Source organism: Nematostella vectensis, chromosome 15 (assembly GCF_932526225.1).
Source record: "Nematostella vectensis chromosome 15, jaNemVect1.1, whole genome shotgun sequence".
Taxonomy (NCBI): Eukaryota; Metazoa; Cnidaria; class Anthozoa; order Actiniaria; family Edwardsiidae; genus Nematostella; species Nematostella vectensis.
Genome location: NC_064048.1, coordinates 1,531,103 through 1,553,069, shown reverse-complemented (window position 1 = coordinate 1,553,069; position 21,967 = coordinate 1,531,103). Strand labels below are relative to the sequence as shown.

Here is a 21,967-nt window from a genome sequence, read left to right as displayed (position 1 = left end):
TTTCGTGAAAGTTTGCTCAAGAACGTGCTATTCTAAGGCCTGTCACAAAGCCCACCACAATAGCATAAAGCTGTGCATTAGACTGGGCACGAACGCATTTATATCGCCCTGTGCATCCCTTGTCACTCTTGCATCTACAGCGCAACAGTTCTTTGCAGCACTTTGATGCTTGTGGGACAGTGGTCCACAACGGTAGCCATAATGCTTGGAGTCCTATTTCCCATCCCCACTCGCTTGGAAAAGGTAGGTGAGGGGACTTTTCCACTCTTTCGCCAGCAAAACTAGCTTGTAGAACAGCTCTCTTAGTGTGCTGCAGAAGGGCGTCAGCGGTAGGAGGGATGGAGTCTATATCTCTTCCTTTTTTAGTGAAAAGATTCTTCATCAATACAGTGATAGCAATGGAAATGCATCAGATACGTCAGGCAGTGATGGGTCAGTGCTCAATTTCATAAATGGTTTTCTAATCTCCTCGTAGACTCCCCATGCGTCCCATGCCTTCTTCTTGCCGATGCCATTGAATGAAGACGTCTGGTCGCATCCTGTGAAGGCGTGAAGAGCAAGAAGAGCTCTGGACCTCTCTTTGCCCATAGCGTTAGCAATGCTATGTACTGGTAGATGCTTCCCAGTCCCAAAAGCGACCCACAACTCAGTAACATCGAGATCTTGGAAAGCTGATATGGCTATCACGACTACGTTGGTGCCGACAGTGCGGAGCATGATCTTTTAAATATCGTTCTTGGCTGCATCTTCAGCATGAAGCAGGAGCCTAGTGTCGGCTTCCTCGTGTTGGCATGGTGTAGATTCGATAAATCGGCTCTGGCTAGGTTACAGTCGACATGACCTGTCTGTGCTCCAACGCGACTGTTGCTAGCTGTTCAGACAGATACTCAAACAGTTCCTCTTTGTTGCCATCTTCTCTTAGAAAAGCTGCCCGATTCCCTGGTATCTTGGTGTCAGGTCTGACTCGACGTCATATCCCTTTTCCTCTCTTACTTCTTGTTGCGGCCTAAAGGCTATTTGCTAAGTAGACATACCATAGGACATCTACTCGCCTGACATTTGATATATGGAGCTGTCGCAGAACAGACGGAAGAAAAAAAATTGTTGCTGTAATCTTCAAAAGTCCTAGAGAATCCTGGTTTAAGCATATTGACGGCAGCCGCACCATCGATCAAAACCGCGTCTACTAAAGGTCTCTCTGCAAGTGCAGGGCTGATTGTCTCAAGGCATGACAACAGATCTGATTTGGTACCCTGTCTAAGGTTTCCAAATTTATACAATGCAGGCGGACAACTCTGGTTCTCGTGGGAGAAGAAGCTATCTAGATCGCCATCGCGAACTTGACATGAAACATAAAGACGCGAAAAAAAGTGAACAGTTACTCTTCAATGATTCAATGATCTGAATCTTGTCTTTAGATTTGTTTTTTTCCGCAGGGCTACCAAATAATGCTGGGTTCAAATAGAGGAATTTCGCACTTTTCGAGTCTTTCAGCCATAAAAGTCTCATACTGCAATTTGCCTATGTTCTCTATACCTCTGATAGTTTCGACAACACTATCATCCACGATGAGGTCCTGGCTGTCTTCTAGAAAAGGGTTATCCATCTCTTCTATGGTATTGCACAATGACCGCGCATGTTTCTGCAACGTTTTCTGAATCCCAACCATCTGCTCGTGATGGCGTTGATCTGGGCCTTCTGTACTTTGCTGTTTCTTCATAAGATCTTCGGATGTCCTAAACTGGTTCACAAGTCTTGCAATCTCTATCTCAAGTCTCTATCTCAAGTCTTGCTATCTCAATCTCTTTTACGATTTTGTTGTTTTGCTCATGGCTCTGGTCGATTGGGATGGAGGAAAATGCCCGATGAGATTTCTTTACAACAAAATGTCCTTTCCTCAATGCGTCTGCCACTGCCGGCACTTCGGTCTCAAGTGATATCATATCCCTTATGTGTACAGGTAACCATCTCGCATAGTGGTTGTGGTTCAACGCGAAAAACCATGGTGCAAGGGCTGTACATGCTTCTTTGTAGACCTCAAAATTCCCTTCACGCAATGACCTTACAAACATCAGTATGGTCATTTTGAACTTTAGAGTCAGCGACCAGTAATAAAACTGTGGACTCTCTGCCTCTCTCTTGTCGCGCCATAGACCAAATTCGAGGGGTTCTGCATCTTTTTGTAGACTGTCACAGTAGCTGTCATACCCCCTTGTGCATCAGTACATCTAGAGCAGCTGCGGTCACTTGATGGGCGTGACATGTGCGTGACACATTAGAGGGTTTCAAGAAAGAGTCCGCCGTTCCCGGTGTTGTAACTTCGGACTGTGCGAGGGCACTTGTCCAGCCACTACCGTCTAACCAGCTTCCTACAGCCAGTGCGGCAAGCTCGGTATGAAAACCTCCGAACGTTACCACAAGCTTATCCTCTCCATAAAGCTCAGGTCAGTTCCACTGTATCCTCTTAGCAATGTCATACAACAGCTGATCGCATGCCAAGACAGGTACTTGGCCAGGTACACACAACGTCCATGGCGTGCCGTATCATGGGAACGGAGTGGGCTTCATCAGGAAATAATGGGAGCAGTGAGCATATATCCATCTTTAACGATCGATCGGAGACAACCTGGCTAGCGTGGAATGCTGCTCATGATATATCTAATATGTCTTTGGTGATTTCCTTGCTCAGTCGATCTCTAACATTGTGCAGCCACTTGTATTCTTCAGAGACAGCAGACGGCATTGTAACGCATCTACGGACAAATGGACCCTGCATGGGGGTAGCCGCTGGTTCTGCCTTTGGTAGAATTACTGGCTTAACAGAAGTGTATGCCTCAGGGAGGGGTGAAAGTCGCTTTGTGCTAACATCCTCTGTTGGTTATGTCACGTTCTTCACCAGTATTATCTCCCGGATGTTGGAAAAGCGATATACCTGTCCCGTGGAACGCACCTTGAGCTGTTGTCGAGCTTGGGTTGTGGTCAAGATTATCCACAGCTGCTGTCGTAAAGATGTTCTTATTTAGTGTAGGTGGACAAACTACCCCTTCGGCTTCATATCTCGCGTACACTTTATTTCCCACTTCCGTCGAGATCTCCAATATTCTATCGTAAGAAATGGACAGTCCTATAGTATATAGTTCATCAACAAGGTTGCGTTTCCGGGTTTCTCCGTGCGTCATAAGCCCCAAAAAGACAGGCAATGGTGGCTCACGGACAGAGGATTGATAAACAGATGGGAGTGTATCGGTGCTTCGCCGCCGCTTGGTCGCGTTGAAAAATATAAGCTGAGAGATACGTATCGTTGTTTGTGTTACTTGAGTCTTGATATCTGGCGCGCCTAACATCAACATATTTATAGATCCGACGCGCGCACGAATATCCAATCAGAAAGCAGCAAATAGAAGCCAGCGAAGTGCAACCCAAATGTCCCACAAAAGTCCCACAAATTGTACAACATGTCGGATGAGGTCAGTGAGTCCTGCCCGGAGTTATTTTAAATATAGACGTATATAGGGGTTTTTCTGCGACTTGGAAAATTAAACACAGTAACCTAATATGATGGAAATTTGTCTTGTTGTCCAAGCTTGGTGAAAATCTTGTGAGAATGAAGCAAAGAAATAGATAACTACGAGTTTGGTTGTTAAATGGAAACGGCACGAATCCAGCTTAAAATACGTAACATTGGAGATGATAAGATAAAGCGGTGCTCTCTACGGTAGGTACTATAAGTGTTTATTTGTTTTCAAAGCTATTTTTTTCAACTTGCAGTGATTTAAGTGCGGGGAAAAGTAGAAGAGAATGCCGAATTCGCTGTTTACTCCTGACTTTTAACTAAAGTTTTATCGGCAAATGTCAAGATTTACAGCCATAATACGAACGACAGTCTCATCATTCTTATATGTAATTGAAGTAACCTAGGATAATATGAAATACAACTTTAATGGTAGGACTTATACTGTTCTTGTATATGTGGTTTGTTTGCTTTTTGTTTTTCGTTTCTTCGTGTTTTTCTGCAATTTGAGTCCCAGCTCTACACTAAAAGTGGCCGGTCTAAGAAAACAGGACTATCACTTTCTACGCTGACCGGAAGATGCTTATTTTGCTTGTCCAGATTCGCAGAAAAATATCTCCAACCAATCTTTTTGCCGTCGATTGCCGACTTTTTGTGGGACATTTGTGGGACCACATGGCTGTTATCGCATCATGTCTTTCCTGATTGGCTATTCGTGCGCGCGTGATTGACATGTCGGATCTATGAATTGTATAACTCCGCTAAGCATTTTGAGTGGTTAATGGCTTCCTGTGAAATCAAATCGCCAGCACATAGTTTCGCGAGTAAAATCTCATCTTCCAACTGAAGCGCGCATTTACGAATTCTAGCATCCATCTTAAATGTCGATGCTTTGTGTAGTTTGTCTAACGTGCCGTCACAAGTCCAACAAAAGAAGCAGCTGGTTTTAACCTAAAACGATCTAGCACCAGAGCTGTTCTTCGTGAATTTCGTCGGCAGTGGACACTCGAGATTATCTGTGCTTTCCCTGTTTATGGCCCGCTGGAGTTTTAGATTATTAAAATTATTGAAGCAAGTCTTGTGCCACTTAGCGTTTCTTTTGTCAAATGTCGCTTCTATTCCATCCCCTTCATTCAAACTACATATATTAAATGGGAGCTGCAGAGCGTTAATCTCGTGAAATTGTAAGATATTATTGACCAAAGTTCGATATCCGGCTTCAGAGTTAACATCAGTCCGACGGGTTTTCTTTGGGAAACATAATTCTTCTGTCTTAGCTTCTTGGCACAAAATACATCTCGACCAGTCTGTGTTTCCTGTTGGTGAAGTAGCTTCTTGCTGAGCCATGGTGGCGCCATATTAAAGAAAAATGATATTTACAAGAACTATCCCATTGCTATATACAATACTGATATCTCATCAACTGAAAAGGAGAAAAAAGATTGAAAGAGTTTATTATATGTAAATCTTTGTTGCTATCAACTCCAAATTCACATTTATAACGAGTCTGAATATCTGTGTGTTTGCGTTTGCAAAGTTTCATTCAGACGACTGTTCTATTTACCAGACAACACACAATTTTCCTTCTGTTTTGTAGCCTATGTTTGTTCCACATTCGTGCAAGAGGAGACTCCAAAACTTTCTCCTCTATAGCGAAGGTAAAATCCATAACAAACCTGTTCCTTTTCCATTAGACTCTCTCACTTTGATTTTCCCAACCCTGTTCAATCAATTCTTGCTTCCGATTTTCGTTCCTTGGTTATTAACAGCAGGTTTTCTTGGTCTTTTGCTCATCTCGATTCCATCACTCTTCGCTCTGCACACATTCGTGCCCGTGGAACACGAAGTTGAAGAAACCGCTGACCGATGATGGCATAGAAGGCATACCATTGCTATGGATTACGTAATTGTTTTGAGGGTAATTCGAGAAACATCCATGTTCGAGCTGAAATCGGGCAAAATCCCGAGAGAATAGGGTTCCTTTCGATGCCAGTTCGGAGTTTACTTCTTTTTCCCGCCACTAATTCAAAATGGCGGCCAAACACGCAACCTAGCGGTTTTGTCGACGTTTTTTTCGCCAAATTTGCTGCTCGTCGGTAAAAATAATATAAAAATAAATAGTTTCTGAACTAAAGGTTTTTAAATCTTAAGATATTCCTTTCAAATTTTTCTGAAAGAAACTTTAAAATCTAAAGAACAATTTTTGACCAAACATCGATGGGAAAACAAGACAAATTCAGAGAAATAGCACTTAATTATTAATTATAAAAAACTTTTTAAGTTATATTTAAGCGCAACCAGTAAAACCGTAAACACCTAAAATATGTGTGGAATGTTTATTGTCTTCTGACAAATCAGACGCGAGAATTAAGACACTGCGATTTGTTGAGACATGTTTCTAGTTGACTGTTGGAATATCTCGCGAGTGATTGGTCGGAACAAACATTCGACATACATATTTCCGGTTTTCTTGGTCGTGCTATAAATACTTATTAAGTTATTAATATTCAAATCGATGCTTGGTAAAAAGTTTTCATTTTCTTCCATAGTCCCTATTACTAACATTTTAAACCACATAAGTAGTAAAAATAGCCCTGAAAATGGCTTTTTTTGCTGTTGCTATGGGGACGCATATCCCGAGTACCGGACGTAGTACCTTAAAGAAACCATCAATATTTGTTCCCTTGGTATGTGTCTGTTAGGTGGTGAGAAGAGCAAGTTCAACAGATACGCTGGGCAAGAGAGAAGAAATTTCAAAATGGACCCACTTCAGCCTCCTGGGAGACCTTAATAGATTAAGTAATTAATTAAATACCTTTAGTTTATTCTTTTGTATTCAGATAACATCAAGGTTGGGTATTGAAGCTGTCTGTAACTGACTAAAGTAGTCAGCATAGTTCTTTTATATGTCCTTCTTGAGCTAAGGGTTGCAAATGTATAAACACAACGAAATGTGGCGTATTCAATCCAAGTGAGCGCGGCTTCAAGTAAAGCTATGAAGCAATAAAATCGCCAATAAGGCCTTGATTCTGCACAAATACATAAATCGTTGATGTAAAATTCTAAGTTCCAAGATGGCGACTACCTTAGCTTGCCCTCTAGTGAATTGCAATGAGGTCATATACTTCGTGTAAGGAAAAGGCCTCGGTGAGATCAAAGTGTCGTCACCATAGAAAATACACACAGTGGCGAACGGGCTTCCTGGGCATTGCGCAACATTGCCGATTTCTCGGGACCATGAAAGAAAAAAAAACAGTTGCATTTTATGACTAGGCTACCACAGGTATCCCAGTAAAACCAGTTACATTTGATGACTGGGCTACCACAGGTATCCCAGTCAAAATTTAAGACATGAAATTAACAACACAGCAGGAATTGTAATATTAAAATACAATAAGGTAATTTCCATATCCCATGTCTTCACTGGCTTAATGACGTTGAACTGTTAATCACGTGATAAAACAAGCAGGACAGGGTCGCAGGTGTCAAAGTCAAAGTATTTGAATGTTAAAATATGAGATTTTTAAATATTGATATGCGTTTCAGCGATTTAAAATGGCTTTTTGAAAGAGCGTTCCATGTTTTTCTCTTTTTAAATTAGTAAAACAAAAGGCGAGAAAAATTGAAGCTATGGTTGTAACTAAATTAGATTGTGTTACTGTCCATTCTACTAATCCTCAAAAGTCTCCCTTACGAACTATTACTACTATTTGTGTATGTCGCCCCATAGACCGCGGCACTTTAAATGCTTGTCGCATGCGATAGCGCAGTAAATCTAAATCGTATGATCAAGTTCTCTTTACACCTTTTATTATTGATCTCCGAGTTTCAAGGAGTTGTCACGAGAACAGGAATAAAGACAAAACTGTAAATTATCAAATCTGGCTGGGAGATCCTTCATGTCATCGCATAATGGATTTTTTATCTCAGTTTTGATACATTGAGATTTTGGAGCTCTTTTTTTAATAAAAAATAAAATCAAGAAAAGCAAATAAAAGTATATGTGTAAGTTAAAATGTTAATCATTTTTGATATGGCTGAATTAACATAAAGTTATTTGGATTGTTTGACTGCGACTTTTAGGAAATATTGTGTTAAGAGACTAGTGTAAATTAGCGTTCACTCTCTTCTTTTTTTTTTTTTTGTTCGAACCCGTTGGGATTTACAAAAGTAGTACTTCAATTATGCATAATTTGTATATTAACATGAACATCAGAAGTCCATCAGTTTTCCATAAGTACAGCAGGATACAGCGATTTATAAAAACCTTTTTTTAAGAACGCCCTGCCTGAGATTTCAACAAATTTTAAGAACATATCGAAGCTCGAAAGAAACAACATTTTGCTTTGTTAGTCTCGTTCTAAAATGCAGTATCGAATTGTGTTCATAATAACACATCCCTTGATATTATATATATTTTTATCATCTGCGTAATTTCTAATAATTTATATTAAAGAACGCCCTAAAAACGTTTTCAATCTTAATATGTTCCCAAAATAAGAACGACAAGGCCTAATCAGAAAATTACACATTTAAAAAAAAATGTATTTCATTACCACTAGGGGGTGCCCGTAACAGCAGGTCCCTGAAAGTATATTGACGGATTTCCTTTCACTGTGAATAAGTTACTCAGTGTGTTTACAATGATAATAAGCGAGCTCACAAAGGTCACAAGAAATTAGTTGGCAATGTGGAGCCTACTCAAACGGAAATGATCATATGATATAGCTGCGTGATAAGTCTAATCTTGCGTCTTGGGAATCGCGGGTTAAGAACCTCCACTATAAGCGTATCTGTGCAGCTTATTGAAAAAAGGACCACCTAAGAGCCTTATCATTAATCACATCAGATACCGACATAGGGGATATTAGGATTTTAAAGAGACTTAATAACTGCTACGCCTCATTTCAACCGGGATCCTACTTCAGCGAGTTATCGCAGGAACCTCTCGAAATCTGGAGACAACTTTCAGCATACAACGGTAGTTAGGCAGGTAAGAACATTATTATCTTTTTAGCATGATTTGTATTGCAGTTGAACGACGGAATAACACATGTAATCAACGATCGACATTTTAGTTACCCGATGTAGTAAAATCGATTTGATGATTATTTTCTATATTTAACGATATCATTTTTATTACCCTTCGCTACAATATCAAGTTTTCTCCAATAAGAGATATTTCTCTATTCAAACGCCAAAGTAGATCATATTTCCCTTTTAGCACACGGCCGCTACCAGAAGTCCTTTTATTGAGATGTCCCTTATAAGATAAACACTTGCTTCTTCAGTCGTTTTTCCCATGAGATTTACACCGTTGCAAACGTAGCCTCCTCTACTAAGATGCACACAAAGTTATCTTTATTCATACATAGATGTCCACAAACATGTTCTCTTTGTGAGCGCTTTGTAAGGAAATATTCCTCAGAATTCCTCATTTTTGTCGATCTAAATTGCCATATACTTGATTTTTAGTATTTGATGTTTGAAGTTCTATAAAAAGAACGGTACCATATTCTGGGCAGTTAGTAGATTGTTGGGGCCAACAAGTTTTACAATTTCTCTTGTTTACACAATCATTGATTACTTAAGGAAAGGTAAAAAAAAACGTCAAAACATCGCTATTGTATTTTCATAGACGTTCGTAGACTGGATTACAATGCTCATTTTTTTTTGTGAAATTTTTACCGTTATGTACAAATTGTTATTATGCATTATTGACATCTTGCTTAACGAGGATCACTAGACTAAGCGTTCTTGATGGTACATCTACAAAACATCTACAAACCGGCCAACGAGCCAGTTGGCTGTCTTACGGAGGTAAGCCGCTTACAGAGAGAGGTTCGCAAGTAACGTCAAGAAATACCACAACAGAGTGAAGTCAACTATTGTCGTCTATTATTGTGCCAATAAATGTAATATAAATTAAATATAAAAAAAGGACACGAGTGTCCGAACCAAAGGGGTCCCTTTGACATTTTGTATTATATGAGCCCCTTTGGGAATGGTTACGCCCAGGGGTTTGGTTGATGTGTACGCCTGGGATGGATGGGGAAGAGGTACTTCACAGGGCTAGGGTGAGGGATACGCCCCGGGGATGGGGGAAAGGGGTCACCCCGAGGTTGAGGGAAGGGTATTTCCCTAAGGTTTTGGGGCCAGGGTGAGTGATTATCGTTTTTTTGTAGCATACAGATCCATGATTTTTTTTATTTACCCAGCAAATCAAAAAGCATATCGGGTGCTGTTTTGGTGGAATTCCGGTTAATTTATTCGAATTAAGCACTCGCTTGATTTTATGCTCGATTTTAAAATAAGGAAGTTGTTTCTTAATTGTTTTCTTTGGGTTAAGGAATAAAAACATGGCACGTCCTTTTGGCTCAGTTATTCTTCAAGCTTATTCAAACAAAATGCCACTTTCATCTTGAGCTAGAGAATGGTATGGTAGCTACTTGGAACGGAAGAGGGATTTGTGAGCAACAACAGAAAAGTGCTAGAACCTGAATGGAATGAATGAAGCTAAAACTAAAATAATCTCTTCCCCGCCATAGTGGCTCGCTTTGAGCTTTGGCTTGTCAGTTGATAGACTTTCGAAACGTTTGGATCGGGGTACACTCTTTAAAACCCGTAAAAGAAATGATGCTGTTACTCGAATAAATTATTGTTTAAATCGTTTAAATTGATGGTTTTAGCTACTCTAGCCTGCTAGCCGGCTCTCATTCGGGTTATTTCGAATATTGGGAATCCTGTGGTCTGCGCAAAGGCCGAGGTGCGCTGGGGCTGAGTAGATATTGGCAGCTGTTGGTGTGAATGAATCGTTTAATTGGCCAGGAAAGTACATTACCGTACTATTTATGAATATTCACGATATTCGCAATCTGTTTGGATTTGTTTCCATGGTAACAATGACGTGTCAGAATTAATATGCTATTTTTCATATTTCAGAGGAAACGAGCTAAAGACTGTTTTGATATTTCACAATGTAAATATTTTGTATTGTCTAGCGTTTGCTACTTGTTTTAATAATGTTTTATTCCCAGCATTAGATCTCGTGCGTTTTTAGAACGCTATCTATTATGTTGAACAACAATTGCTATTTACTTGCATTACATTAGATGTTTTAGTTAAAATGTTCTGTGACCCTTATATCAATGCTTCAAATATTCATGTTTCAAACGCTAGCTTCCCTTCCTTAACCCTGATAGCCCAGGCCCTTTTCCGAGAAAAAGACCAGCAGCGCAATACAGTTTCTTATCAGGGGCGGGATTTTAGGGGTGGGCCGAGCGCCCCCACCCCTCTATTTTTAGATATTCGGCTTTGAAATATCAAAAAAAATATAAGGAAATACACAAAAGAACATTGCATCCACCCCCCCCCCCCCCTTTCTTGAAAGCCTTGCATCGACTCCCCCTTTTTGGAGCTCCTGGATCTAAGTAGTGGCAAACGCACGTCAAAATAAACACAGAAATGGCTGCGGCCGTTACGCCAGAGAGCGACCAAAAAAAATTTTTTTAATGACTCTTCTCGCTGATTCGTAAGCGCTGAATAAATTGCTTTTTCTTTGTCATTTTGCCGCCAAAAGCCGGAGCGCGCGCGAGTAGTGCCATCGCGCGATAAAGTCACGTGATAGGCTGTAGCTCCCATTTTCCCTATGAACTTGTAAACGCTGTCAATGAAGCAGGTCAATCCTAATCGTGAGGGACCGAGTATTTGACTACATGTCCATATTTGTTTTGTGTTGTTATTTAGTTGCGTCGCTTGATATATATATATATATTTTCCTTTGAAGTTTTGCTTCTTAGCCAAAGCACGTTGATTGAGAACCGACGGACAGAAAAATTACATGCGTTTGCCAATAGACTTTGAAGTTTGGGTGAAAGATCGTATCCTAGGTCATATTTATATCGAATTTACAGCTCATCTGCCTATGACCATCTAACGCAAAGATACCTGTAGGTCGCTCACCTTGAGCTGAATACAATCTGTCAGTATCTGGGGGATATTATTGGAAACGGATTCAAAACGAAAGATCAGCTGAATAACATATTATGGCGATGATATCTTTGATTAACTCTATAATTCTGGATGCCCAAGTGCCCGCTTCGCGTGCTTAGGGATATTGCTCTGGGTATGTGAATAATGCACAATATTTAGCCTCACTGGTATAAAGGATAAGTCATTCGAGAAGCCATATTTAATATGTAACTATATTGTCCTGCTTACCCAGATCCATCAGATATATACATCGGAATACTCAATATATTCGCCTAACTTTCCTTGTTGAAGTAAATAATTTGAGGAACCACATCTGTACTAGTCAGATTGCCTGAGATACGTGATAAAAAAGTTAAGGATAGGCTTTTTTTAAACGTATTTGAGGTAGAATGAAAATTTAAAGTCTCTAAATCCGACTAGCATGACAATATATTGTTTTGTTTATGTTTTAAATATTAAAAACTTTCATTTTTTTAAAATGCAACTTTCCCTGTACTCTTTTATAATTTAAAATAGGACTGAACTGTTTGAAGTTGATTTTTGTCTACTGGCTGTTGCTGCTAAGAGCCACTTGTATCCAAGGCAGGTTTACAACTGCACAAAGGCATAGAATGAATTTCATTGTCTTTTGTACCCCGTGTTTTGTCTGTTTGTTTGTTGTTTTGCGTTACTCAATAGTCATTGTTATTGTCGCTTTGACCGTTGTTGACACGAGAAATAAACAAAGTTATCATGCCGCTTTGGCCTATTGCTGTCAGCAAGCCCTCCCCAAGCGAACAGGAGCAATATATGCTCTAGCTATGAAATTTTCTTTAATACTAGTTTTTGTCACTCTTAGAAGTAGTATTTTTTGTTTGATATACTAATTTACTTTTTACTTTCTTTTCTTTGTTTGATAGTATTATCTTAAAACGGTTTAGAATAAACCAGAAAGTATATTTACACAAATAAAATTTTTCATTTATCAGCCTGCCCTTTTTTCTCAAACGCAGTACCAGTATTCACATTTCAAACAGTTCTTACAGACAATATCAAGTAATGCAATTATCGATATGACAGCTCGTAAAACAACAAACCCGAAGTTACTTAAATTAGTGCCATCTCTCTCCATACAAAAGACGACTTCTCAGGAACTTTGTTCATATATTCTATGTTGTTAAACCCCACTATTTTCCAATGGGGGCACCAAATCACTTTTAGCAATAAGTGATAATTGCCCAAATTACTTTTCAAAATCATTATGGAACTTTAAATATTCATAAGTTACTTTAGCTTTGTCATTCCGTAAGAAGCCTTTTGTCTTTATGACATGTTAAGTACTGGGAAGCAAATTGAGTCTGCGCATTTGTAAGGAGTTGATGAATGTAAGCAACTCTTGGCAACCAGCACAAGCTCACAAAAATGCGCGCTGACCAGCGATTCTAAAATCAGTGTCAAAGCGACAACGATCATGAGGGGTTTTCTTTTCATGAAGTCTACGCTTTAGTCGGAGTCAATTGGCCGAGTGTCTAACAACGAGTAACACTCTACTGGCCAAAAGTAAGTTATCAGAAACTGGTCACGTTACCCCAACCAGGACTTTGTCCTTTGTTGGTTCGATTTTTATCAATCCCAATCGTACTGGTAAATTACCCCCGACATTACACAATTTTTATAGTCTCCTCAATTCATTGGGTTATGGTTAGAGCAAAGGGCTTTTGTTTTGCTAAGAGTTTTGATTTAATTCTGATGCGTCCTCGGTAATTTGCCTGTAAGCTTGATGAAGTTTGTATTGTAATTGCATTCCTCTGTAGCATAACGACAACATGCGCGCGAGCGCTCTTTCATTTCGTCGCTGTTGGACAGAGAAAGGCAGTTAGAAGTGACATTTATGCTAGAGAGGTTGGATCCGAAAGGTTTTATGTAAGGGTTTTTGCTATTTACATAAGCGATTACGTCTGGGTGGAATAGTTTTATTTGCTATTTGTTTTTTACGTGTGGGTAGCCGTGAAATGAAAATAATATTATATACCACCCAACTCGAATGAAAAACACGATGCGTTTTTCCGCGAATCGAGCATCCATTTTTTTGCGTGGTAATTTACTAATTGTCGACTTTAAAATCGTAGTTGAAATAAAAAAATATATATATATATTTTGTTATTTAAGTAATGGTAAATTTCCCCATACACTAAGGCGATATTCGTATTTTTTAGGTAACCTCAAATGCTGTTGGATAAACTCTTTTTTTCTTTTTTTTTTTTAAGAAAGCCTCGTGTTTTTCTTATGTCCATTTGAATTCGGGCAAGTTTGAAAATCGATTGAACCTTTCATTCCTTATACAGATTTAGCTCTGACGTTCATTGCCATTCTCAACATGTATTTGAAAACAGCTGATTATGCACTAGGTAAAAGTCAATTGATAAGGCAGTGCTGTCTCGAGACAGGGTATTTCTAACTGGCTAGCACTAAAAGAGACAACAATCGTTTTAAGATTGCTTTTACTGTTTTTTGTTTCTGTATGCAAAATTGAGTTAATGGGTTGAAAATGTAAAAATTTATTTTTTTTTTTCAAAGGAAATGCACTGATGTACTCCAAGCACTCTCAACCTTTTTTTAGAGAAACCCATCAATTGTTGACTTATCACACGGGTATAATTTTCTAAATATTAGATCGGAAAATTTGTCCCTATGCGTGTTTAATCCTTTACTTATTTACAAAACTTGGTCCGACTGGATTTTATATTCAAAAGACGTAAAAAGAGATTGTTATCAGAATTATAACTTATCAAATTTGACCATCTTAAGTATGTTTTTGTATGTTTCGAACCCCGGTACAAGTGACTAATAGTGAACATTTTATCATCCTGCTGGCCAGCCTATATTCATAATATCCTATGTGACGTTTTCATCGCTACTGATAGTTCACCTCACGAGAACACCCTTAAGCAAGGCTGTAGACTACCGTAGTACCGGCGGCCTCTCTACATAGCGCTGTTTTGCTCAAGGCTCAAGATATCCAGCTACTGTAGGTATTGTTGGGTTGAACGCTAAGACACTTTTATGAATTGGGTAGGACTTGGCGGGACCTGTCTTTCAAAGAGTTTCGACCAGCCACTCCTTTGTTATTATTTACAATTGAATATACTAACGGTCTTTTTGCAAGAAAATTTCAAAATAATTATTCGTGGTTTTAGTCAAATTTATTATTTCAGTTTGTTGCCTGAATTAGTCGATGGAAATGGTGCTTTGTGTGGCTCGCTATTGTGTGGCGGCGTGATTGAACTTCTCTAACTCCCCGAAAAGTCGACAACTGTAGTTTCACAGGAAATATGACAATTTTTTTCTGAGTTTGCTTATTCGGATATTTTTTGGAAGACTTGCTTAAATTTCGAATGGTCTGTTAGCAAATGTTCGCAAAGTAAATTTTAGTTTTATCCCTTATTTTTTCCTTTGTTTAATTCAAACACTAGGCTTTTAAAATACATATATAAACGTTACGAAAACGAATTTGTCATAAGTCTACCAAAAGTGTCATACGTCTTCCAAAATATTCAGCAAATTATTAAGGGGGGATGTTTTTATTTCATTTTCTCTATACTTTTGTTATTGCATTGATCTTCATCGATGTTTTGAACTTACGTTCTAGGGACTAGTAAAAACAGGGCGCGGGCGTTTAGCTTGCTATCGCTATGAGTTCAAGTATTGCTCATGCTACTTGCGGGCGAATATAGGTTGAGAGCAAATATGACAAACTATCTTTGAAATAACCGTTGAACAAGGCATTAAGAGAGCATTAGTCATGTGTTATGTTTATAGCACTTAAGGAAATGTTCGCGCACTGAGAGCTACATTATTTATGAGTTGAGTGTAAGGAAATGAGAAAAGATAACTAAAAGTATTCGGTTTGGCTTATATACCTTTCAAATATTGTTAACAAGCGAGCAATGTACCATCGTACGTCACCCTCAAATTTTCTAGAAGCCATACTGCTTAATCAAAAGGACTACAATTTTTATTTGCGCAATTCTGGGGTTTTAAAGGTGAGTCTATTTTTCAAAATACAATTGGTCTTTCGGACGATGCACGAGTTTTTGTGATTTACGTTACCTTAATTTTTGGGTACAAAAAAGCACGATAATTCTTTCGAAGAAATGTCGACATTTAATTTTTCATTGAATTTCGGTCAGGTTTGTGTGAAATTGTTTCATAACTGTTTATTTTATATTTGCGCCTTCGATGTTGTAACAACAAAACTGTTGCACAGAGACTACCAATACTGCAAACAAGCTGTAGAATAACTAGGTGGTATGAGTAGAAAGACTACAGACGAGCTGTAGAAAAACTAGGTGGCATGACTAGAAAGACTACATACAAGCTGTAGAATAACTAGGTGGTATGACTAGAAAAACTGCAGACAAGCTGTAGACTAACTAGGTGGTATGACTAGAAAGACTACATACAAGCTGTAGAATAACTAGGTGGTATGACTAGAAAAACAACAGACAAGCTGTAGACTAACTAGGTGGTATGACTAGAAAGACTACAGACAAGCTGTAGAATAACTAGGTGGTCTGTCTAGAAAGACTACAGACAAGCTGTAGAATAACTAGGTGGTATGACTAGAAAGACTACATACAAGCTGTAGAATAACTAGGTGGTATGACTAGAAAGACTACTAGATAGACTACAGACAAGCTGTAGAATAACTAGATGGTCTGCCTAGGCGTTGTGGGATCAGGGATATTTATAAACACAAGGTTATGTGATGTATTTTACCCCTCTTTTATAGCCAAATTCGTTGTTGCGCGACCTCCCAGAATCCAAAATTCCTTTCTTTGTTTGGGAATAGCGCGTAGTCAATCAAACCAAACAATCAAAACCAGACAAACCGCCCCCAAAGCTTTTGTCTGACTACGCGCTATTCCACAACGAGAGCAAGGATTTTGGATTTGCCGTTGTCGCGCAACAACGAATTTGGGTGTAAAACTGAGTAGTTGGGCTGGTTTGATTTTTAGCGTATAACAGTACGATAACCAGTCCCGTGCCAGTCATAGTTCCGCATCACTCAGTACGATAACCAGTCCCGTGCCAGTCATAGTTCCGCATCACTCAGTACGATAACCAGTCCCGTGCCAGTCATAGTTCCGCATCACTCAGTACGATAACCAGTCCCGTGCCAGTCATAGTTCCGTATCACTCAGCATTTGTTTTTGCCTCGAATATTGTAGAAATAAAGTTATTAAAGTTATTAGTTTCGTTATTTCGTAGCGATTTTCATAATTGTTACTAAAATGGGCGGCGTTTACTGCACAGTGAACTGACTCGCGTCACGAAAGTCAGATGTAAACAATACCTCCTTTAACAAAAATGTCCTAATTTTGATACGAATGCTTAGAAGAAAGAATGTTTGCGCGAACAAAAAGAGGCTTGTTTTGCATACTTCCTCACGTACACGGTTTGCTACAAGTGCGGCATGCATGTAATCTTCGTTATTTTCCACAGGTATCCCATGAGCTATGAATAGCACGACGCAACCTCCCCCCGCGCGGCCACCAGCAGCCGCATATTTCCCTGAATGGTCAGTGGTGATCTCCAGCATGATCTACGTCATGATCGCCATACTTGCCGTGGTCGGCAACGCGCTCGTAGTAGGCTCGTTCATACGTCACGCACGTCTCCGGACATTCACGAACTACTTCGTGGCGTCGCTTGCCGTCGCCGATATTATCGTCGGTCTGATATCTATTCCGATGTGGACCGCGTTCGTTATTCTACACCCCTTATCTCTTACATATCCTGGGTACGTAATGACGTATACGGTTCTTGACATCTTTGCTGGTATAACCTCAATACTTCACTTGATGGTGATCAGCCTTGAACGCTTCTACGCGGTGGCCTACCCCGTTAGACACAGAAATACCAACGCCTGGGTGTACTATATCTGTCTTGTGTTCGTGTGGGTTGTGCCTGCAGTGTTTGCTGGGACTTCGGAACATTTTCGTAAAGCTGACAAGAAAGTTTACATGATCACGATGTTCGCAGTGTTCTTCCTATTGCCGCTTTTCGTTATTCTGCTAGCATACGCGGGAATATGGCGTGTCGTGAGGAATCGCGTGATACCACAGGCTACCCAGAGGTCTTCAAATTTGAAGCGTGACATGAGAGTTATCGTGACGATTGCGCTGGTGATTGCGTTATTCGTGATTTCATGGCTTCCCTTCTTTATAATCAATATGCTGATAACTTTTTGTAAAAATTGTGTTATTGGGTTCAAGGGTCTACCTCCCCTATATAGTGCTCATTTGCTGCTGTTTGTTAAAGTGATGCACTATTTCAATAGTGCCGTTAACCCGGTTTGCTACGCCGTGAAAATCCCTGAGTTTCGCCGAGCGTTCCGTCAACTTGTCGGATTGTGCCTTTGTTGTAATACGGCGACGCCGAAAAACAGCAACGCGAATGAACTTTTCTCAGGCACAGCTGCTCCGCAGTCTAGCTAGTATGTAACGTCATACTGCGTCACGATAGGATTTAACGCCATACTAGTTCACATCAAAATAACACGCCATGCTTTTGTCACGCTACAATGTAACGCCATGCTAGATCACGCATCACGCTAGGATGTGACGCCATACTAAATCATATCAAGTTAATGCTTTGTCACGCTACGATGTAACGCCATGCTAGATCACGCTCGGATGTAACGCCATGCTCTGTCTTACTTGTATGTAACGCCATGCTAAATCACGCTAAGTTGTAATACCATGCAAGGTTGAACTAGGACGTAACGCCATGCCTTGTCACGTTTTGAAGTAACGCCATGCCTGGTCACTTTAATGTAACCTCTTGTAATGCTTTGAATGTAACGCCATTAGTTGGTGACGCTAGAGTGTAACGCCATGCAGGTTACACTAGGAAGTAACGTCATGCTTAGCTATTAAAATGTATCATGTAATGTCACGCTACGCTACGAAGTAACATCATGTTTGGTCATACTTGGATGTAACACCATGTTTGGTCATGCTAGAATGTAACGCCATGTTTGGTCATGCTAGGATGTAACGCCATGTTTGGTCATGCTAGGATGTAACACCATCTTTGGTCATACTTTGATGTAACGCCATGTTTGGTCATACTTGGATGTAACGTCATGTTTATTCATGCTAGGATGTAACGCCATGTTTGGTCATAATTGGATGTAACGCCATGTTTGGTCATGCTAGGATGTAACGTCATGTTTGGTCATACTTGGATGTAACGCCATGTTTGGTCATGCTAGGATGTAACGCCATGTTTGGTCATACTTGGATGTAACGCCATGTTTGTTCATGCTAGGTTGTAACGCCATGTTTGGTCATACTTTGATGTAACGCCATGTTTGGTCATACTTGGATGTAACGTCATGTTTATTCATGCTAGGATGTAACGCCATGTTTGGTCATAATTGGATGTAACGCCATGTTTGGTCATGCTAGGATGTAACGTCATGTTTGGTCATACTTGGATGTAACGCCATGTTTGGTCATGCTAGGATGTAACGCCATGTTTGGTCATACTTGGATGTAACGCCATGTTTGTTCATGCTAGGTTGTAACGCCATGTTTGGTCATACTTGGATGTAACGCCATGTTTGGTCATACTTTGATGTAACGCCATGTTTGGTCATACTTGGATGTAACGTCATGTTTATTCATGCTAGGATGTAACGCCATGTTTGGTCATAATTGGATGTAACGCCATGTTTGGTCATGCTAGGATGTAACGTCATGTTTGGTCATACTTGGATGTAACGCCAGGTTTGGTCATGCTAGGATGTAACGCCATGTTTGGTCATACTTGGATGTAACGCCATGTTTGTTCATGCTAGGTTGTAACGCCATGTTTGGTCATACTTGGATGTAACGCCATGTTTGGTCATACTCGGATGTAACGCCATGTTTGGTCATACTTGGATGTAACGCCATGTCTTGTCATACTTGGATGTAACGTCATGTTTGGTCATACTTGGATGTAACGCCATGTTTGGCCATGCTAGGATGTAACGCCATGTTTGGTCATGCTAGGATGTAACGCCATGTTTGGTCATGTTAGGATGTAACGCCATGTTTGTTCATGCTAGGATGTAACGCCATGTTTGGTCATGCTTGGATGTAACGTCATGTTTGGTCATACTTGGATGTAACGCCATGTTTGGTCATGCTAGGATGTAACGCCATGTTTGTTCATGCTAGGATGTAACGCCATGTTTGTTCATGCTAGGATGTAACGCCATGTTTGGTCATGTTAGGATGTAACGCCATGTTTGTTCATGCTAGGATGTAACGCCATGTTTGGTCATGCTTGGATGTAACGTCATGTTTGGTCATGCTAGGATGTAACGTCATGTCTGGTCATGCTAGGATGTAACACCATGTTTGGTCATGCTAGGATGTAACGTCATTTTCGGTCATGCTAGGATGTAACGCTAAGATGTATTTGTCAATTGATATAATTTATCCGACGAGTGTATACTAGGCCAGGCTCAGACGTAACGCCATCTTACGATAAACAGGGGAGTAACACAATCCTAGCGTCCAGCTTGGCTGTAACTCTAGAATAGGCCGTACTGGGATATGTAAAACCCAGCAACAACAGTAAATAAAAATCAATATGTGCGTGCCATCTAGATCACTGCATTCAATGAGCATGTAACGCTACGGAATAATATAACACAATTAAAAGAAGTAACATCATGTACGGTTTGATTGATTTTAGTCCAGGGTCGATCACGCAAGTTTACGTACCAGTGTAACGTCATGCAACGATGGGACGCCATCCTTGGCCACATTAAACAAAACTTTCTTATTTTTGCGTGAGTCTTTCTTCTAATAGATGCACAGATGACGTCTCATTACACGCTGTGACGCCTTTTTTAACAGAAAAAAAAGACAGTGGAATTAAAGGCGATTGAGATGCCAATCAAATTGTAAATGTAAATTTATGCGTGCTATACTAGTTTCCGTCTTCTCGGTAATTGCTTAAGATCGTCGTTTGTCATCTTATAATCTTAATCTGATAGTAAACTAATTATTCAACTTTACGAAACAAACCTGCAAAATTTAGCAAACATTTTGTATTGGCGACATTCCCGAGCTGCGTTTTTGATACCTACTATTCTGTTTCTGATACCTACAACATAACGACAGTTTGATTTTTCGCATATAATTCTCACCCTCGGAAACCCAGGGGTATTTCCCTCTAACGTTTCACTCACGAGAAAAATACCCCCTGGGGCCTGTTCCTAAAAGCTCAGCTAGCACTTAGATGAATATGCACTTTATCCCCAGATAAATCTATCCGTAGATAAATTGGGTTCCTGAAACAGCCGATAAAGTTATCCTCCGATAAAGTAGCAGATAAAGTTAGCAGAGATCGCGAGGGCCCGATAAGTCGCTATCTTTCGATAAGTCATGCAATTCAAGATGGCGGATGAGCTGTCGCCATGGTTATTGGGAGAACACAGGGCTCCCAAGCTTGGAAATAAGACTCAAACCCTAGACAATTAGGGTTTTAAAGAGAAAAAAACTCAAATAAAATTAGATTTTTAATCCTCCAACATTTATCTAGTCATTTAAGTGTCGCTCGAAGTTGATCATTATTGCTTATAACATATTGGCTGCAAAAGACAAGTTGGGAAGCCTGTGGTGATTCAAAATGGCGCTTGGTGGGTTTTCGTACCTTTGCTTGAAGAAAGAAGCCCTAATCAATTCCAGGACATCAGGCGACGTCCACAATGTAAAACCAAAGCTCTTAATTTGAAGTTGGTGTTAATGGGAAACTGAAATTGTATGGAAGTCAAACAAACAATTTGTAAACAAGATGAAAACAAATTCGGGAATGGACGCGATTGCAGACAGCATAGAGATGTTATGAAGATTCTCCGATGAAATATACCGAAAATTAAGGTAAAACTGGGCTCATATTTGCTGATTAACCGGGTTTCCTGTACAGTTTACTCTAGAAACCAGTTTTCTTGTCGCTTATCTAGGGATAACTTTCAGGAACCAGATTTTGTCGGTCGAATACCTATCCACCGCTAAGCAAATTTAACCTACGGATAAGTTCTATCACCAGATAAATTTATCTGACTTTTCAGGAACCGGCCCCTGGGGAACAGTAAGGGACGAACTTGGCAAAAAATCTAGGCCTATGGAGCGATTCATCGACCAGCCGAGGTCGACCAATCACATGCGCGCTTCCCGGACAATGCACCAAAATTTTACACAACTGCTCTGTGTTAGCTAGAGATGAAATACGGCGTCTAGCGTAAACGACGTAAAAAAACATCTTTAGAGTGTCTTTAATGAAGCCAGAACAACTTTTGGTCCTAAAGGGGTTTTAAAAACAACAGGGGCTGGTTGCACAAAGACTGGATAAGTTATCCGCCGGATAAAATCCCTATCAAGCGGATAGTTTTCCGGCGGATAAAAAAGCGTTGCACAAAGC

At 40.0% G+C, this 21,967-nt stretch overlaps 1 protein-coding gene across 3 annotated transcripts; it reads left to right on the top strand.

The window, feature by feature from the left end:
- Nucleotides 1–8,192: 8,192 nt before the first annotated feature.
- LOC5508256 (adenosine receptor A1) lies at nucleotides 8,193–20,214 on the top strand. Of its 3 annotated transcripts, none has more exons than XM_048722870.1 (2): nucleotides 8,193–8,504; nucleotides 16,988–20,214. In XM_048722870.1, exon 2 carries the CDS (start codon nucleotides 17,002–17,004, stop codon nucleotides 17,980–17,982), a length of 981 nt encoding a protein of 326 aa, XP_048578827.1. In that variant the 5' UTR covers nucleotides 8,193–8,504; nucleotides 16,988–17,001; the 3' UTR covers nucleotides 17,983–20,214. The 3 variants fall into 3 exon arrangements, with proteins under 3 accessions (XP_048578827.1, XP_048578826.1, XP_048578828.1); XM_048722869.1 differs by lacking the exon at nucleotides 8,193–8,504 and adding an exon at nucleotides 12,836–13,042; XM_048722871.1 differs by lacking the exon at nucleotides 8,193–8,504 and adding an exon at nucleotides 14,307–14,510.
- Nucleotides 20,215–21,967: the final 1,753 nt, after the last annotated feature.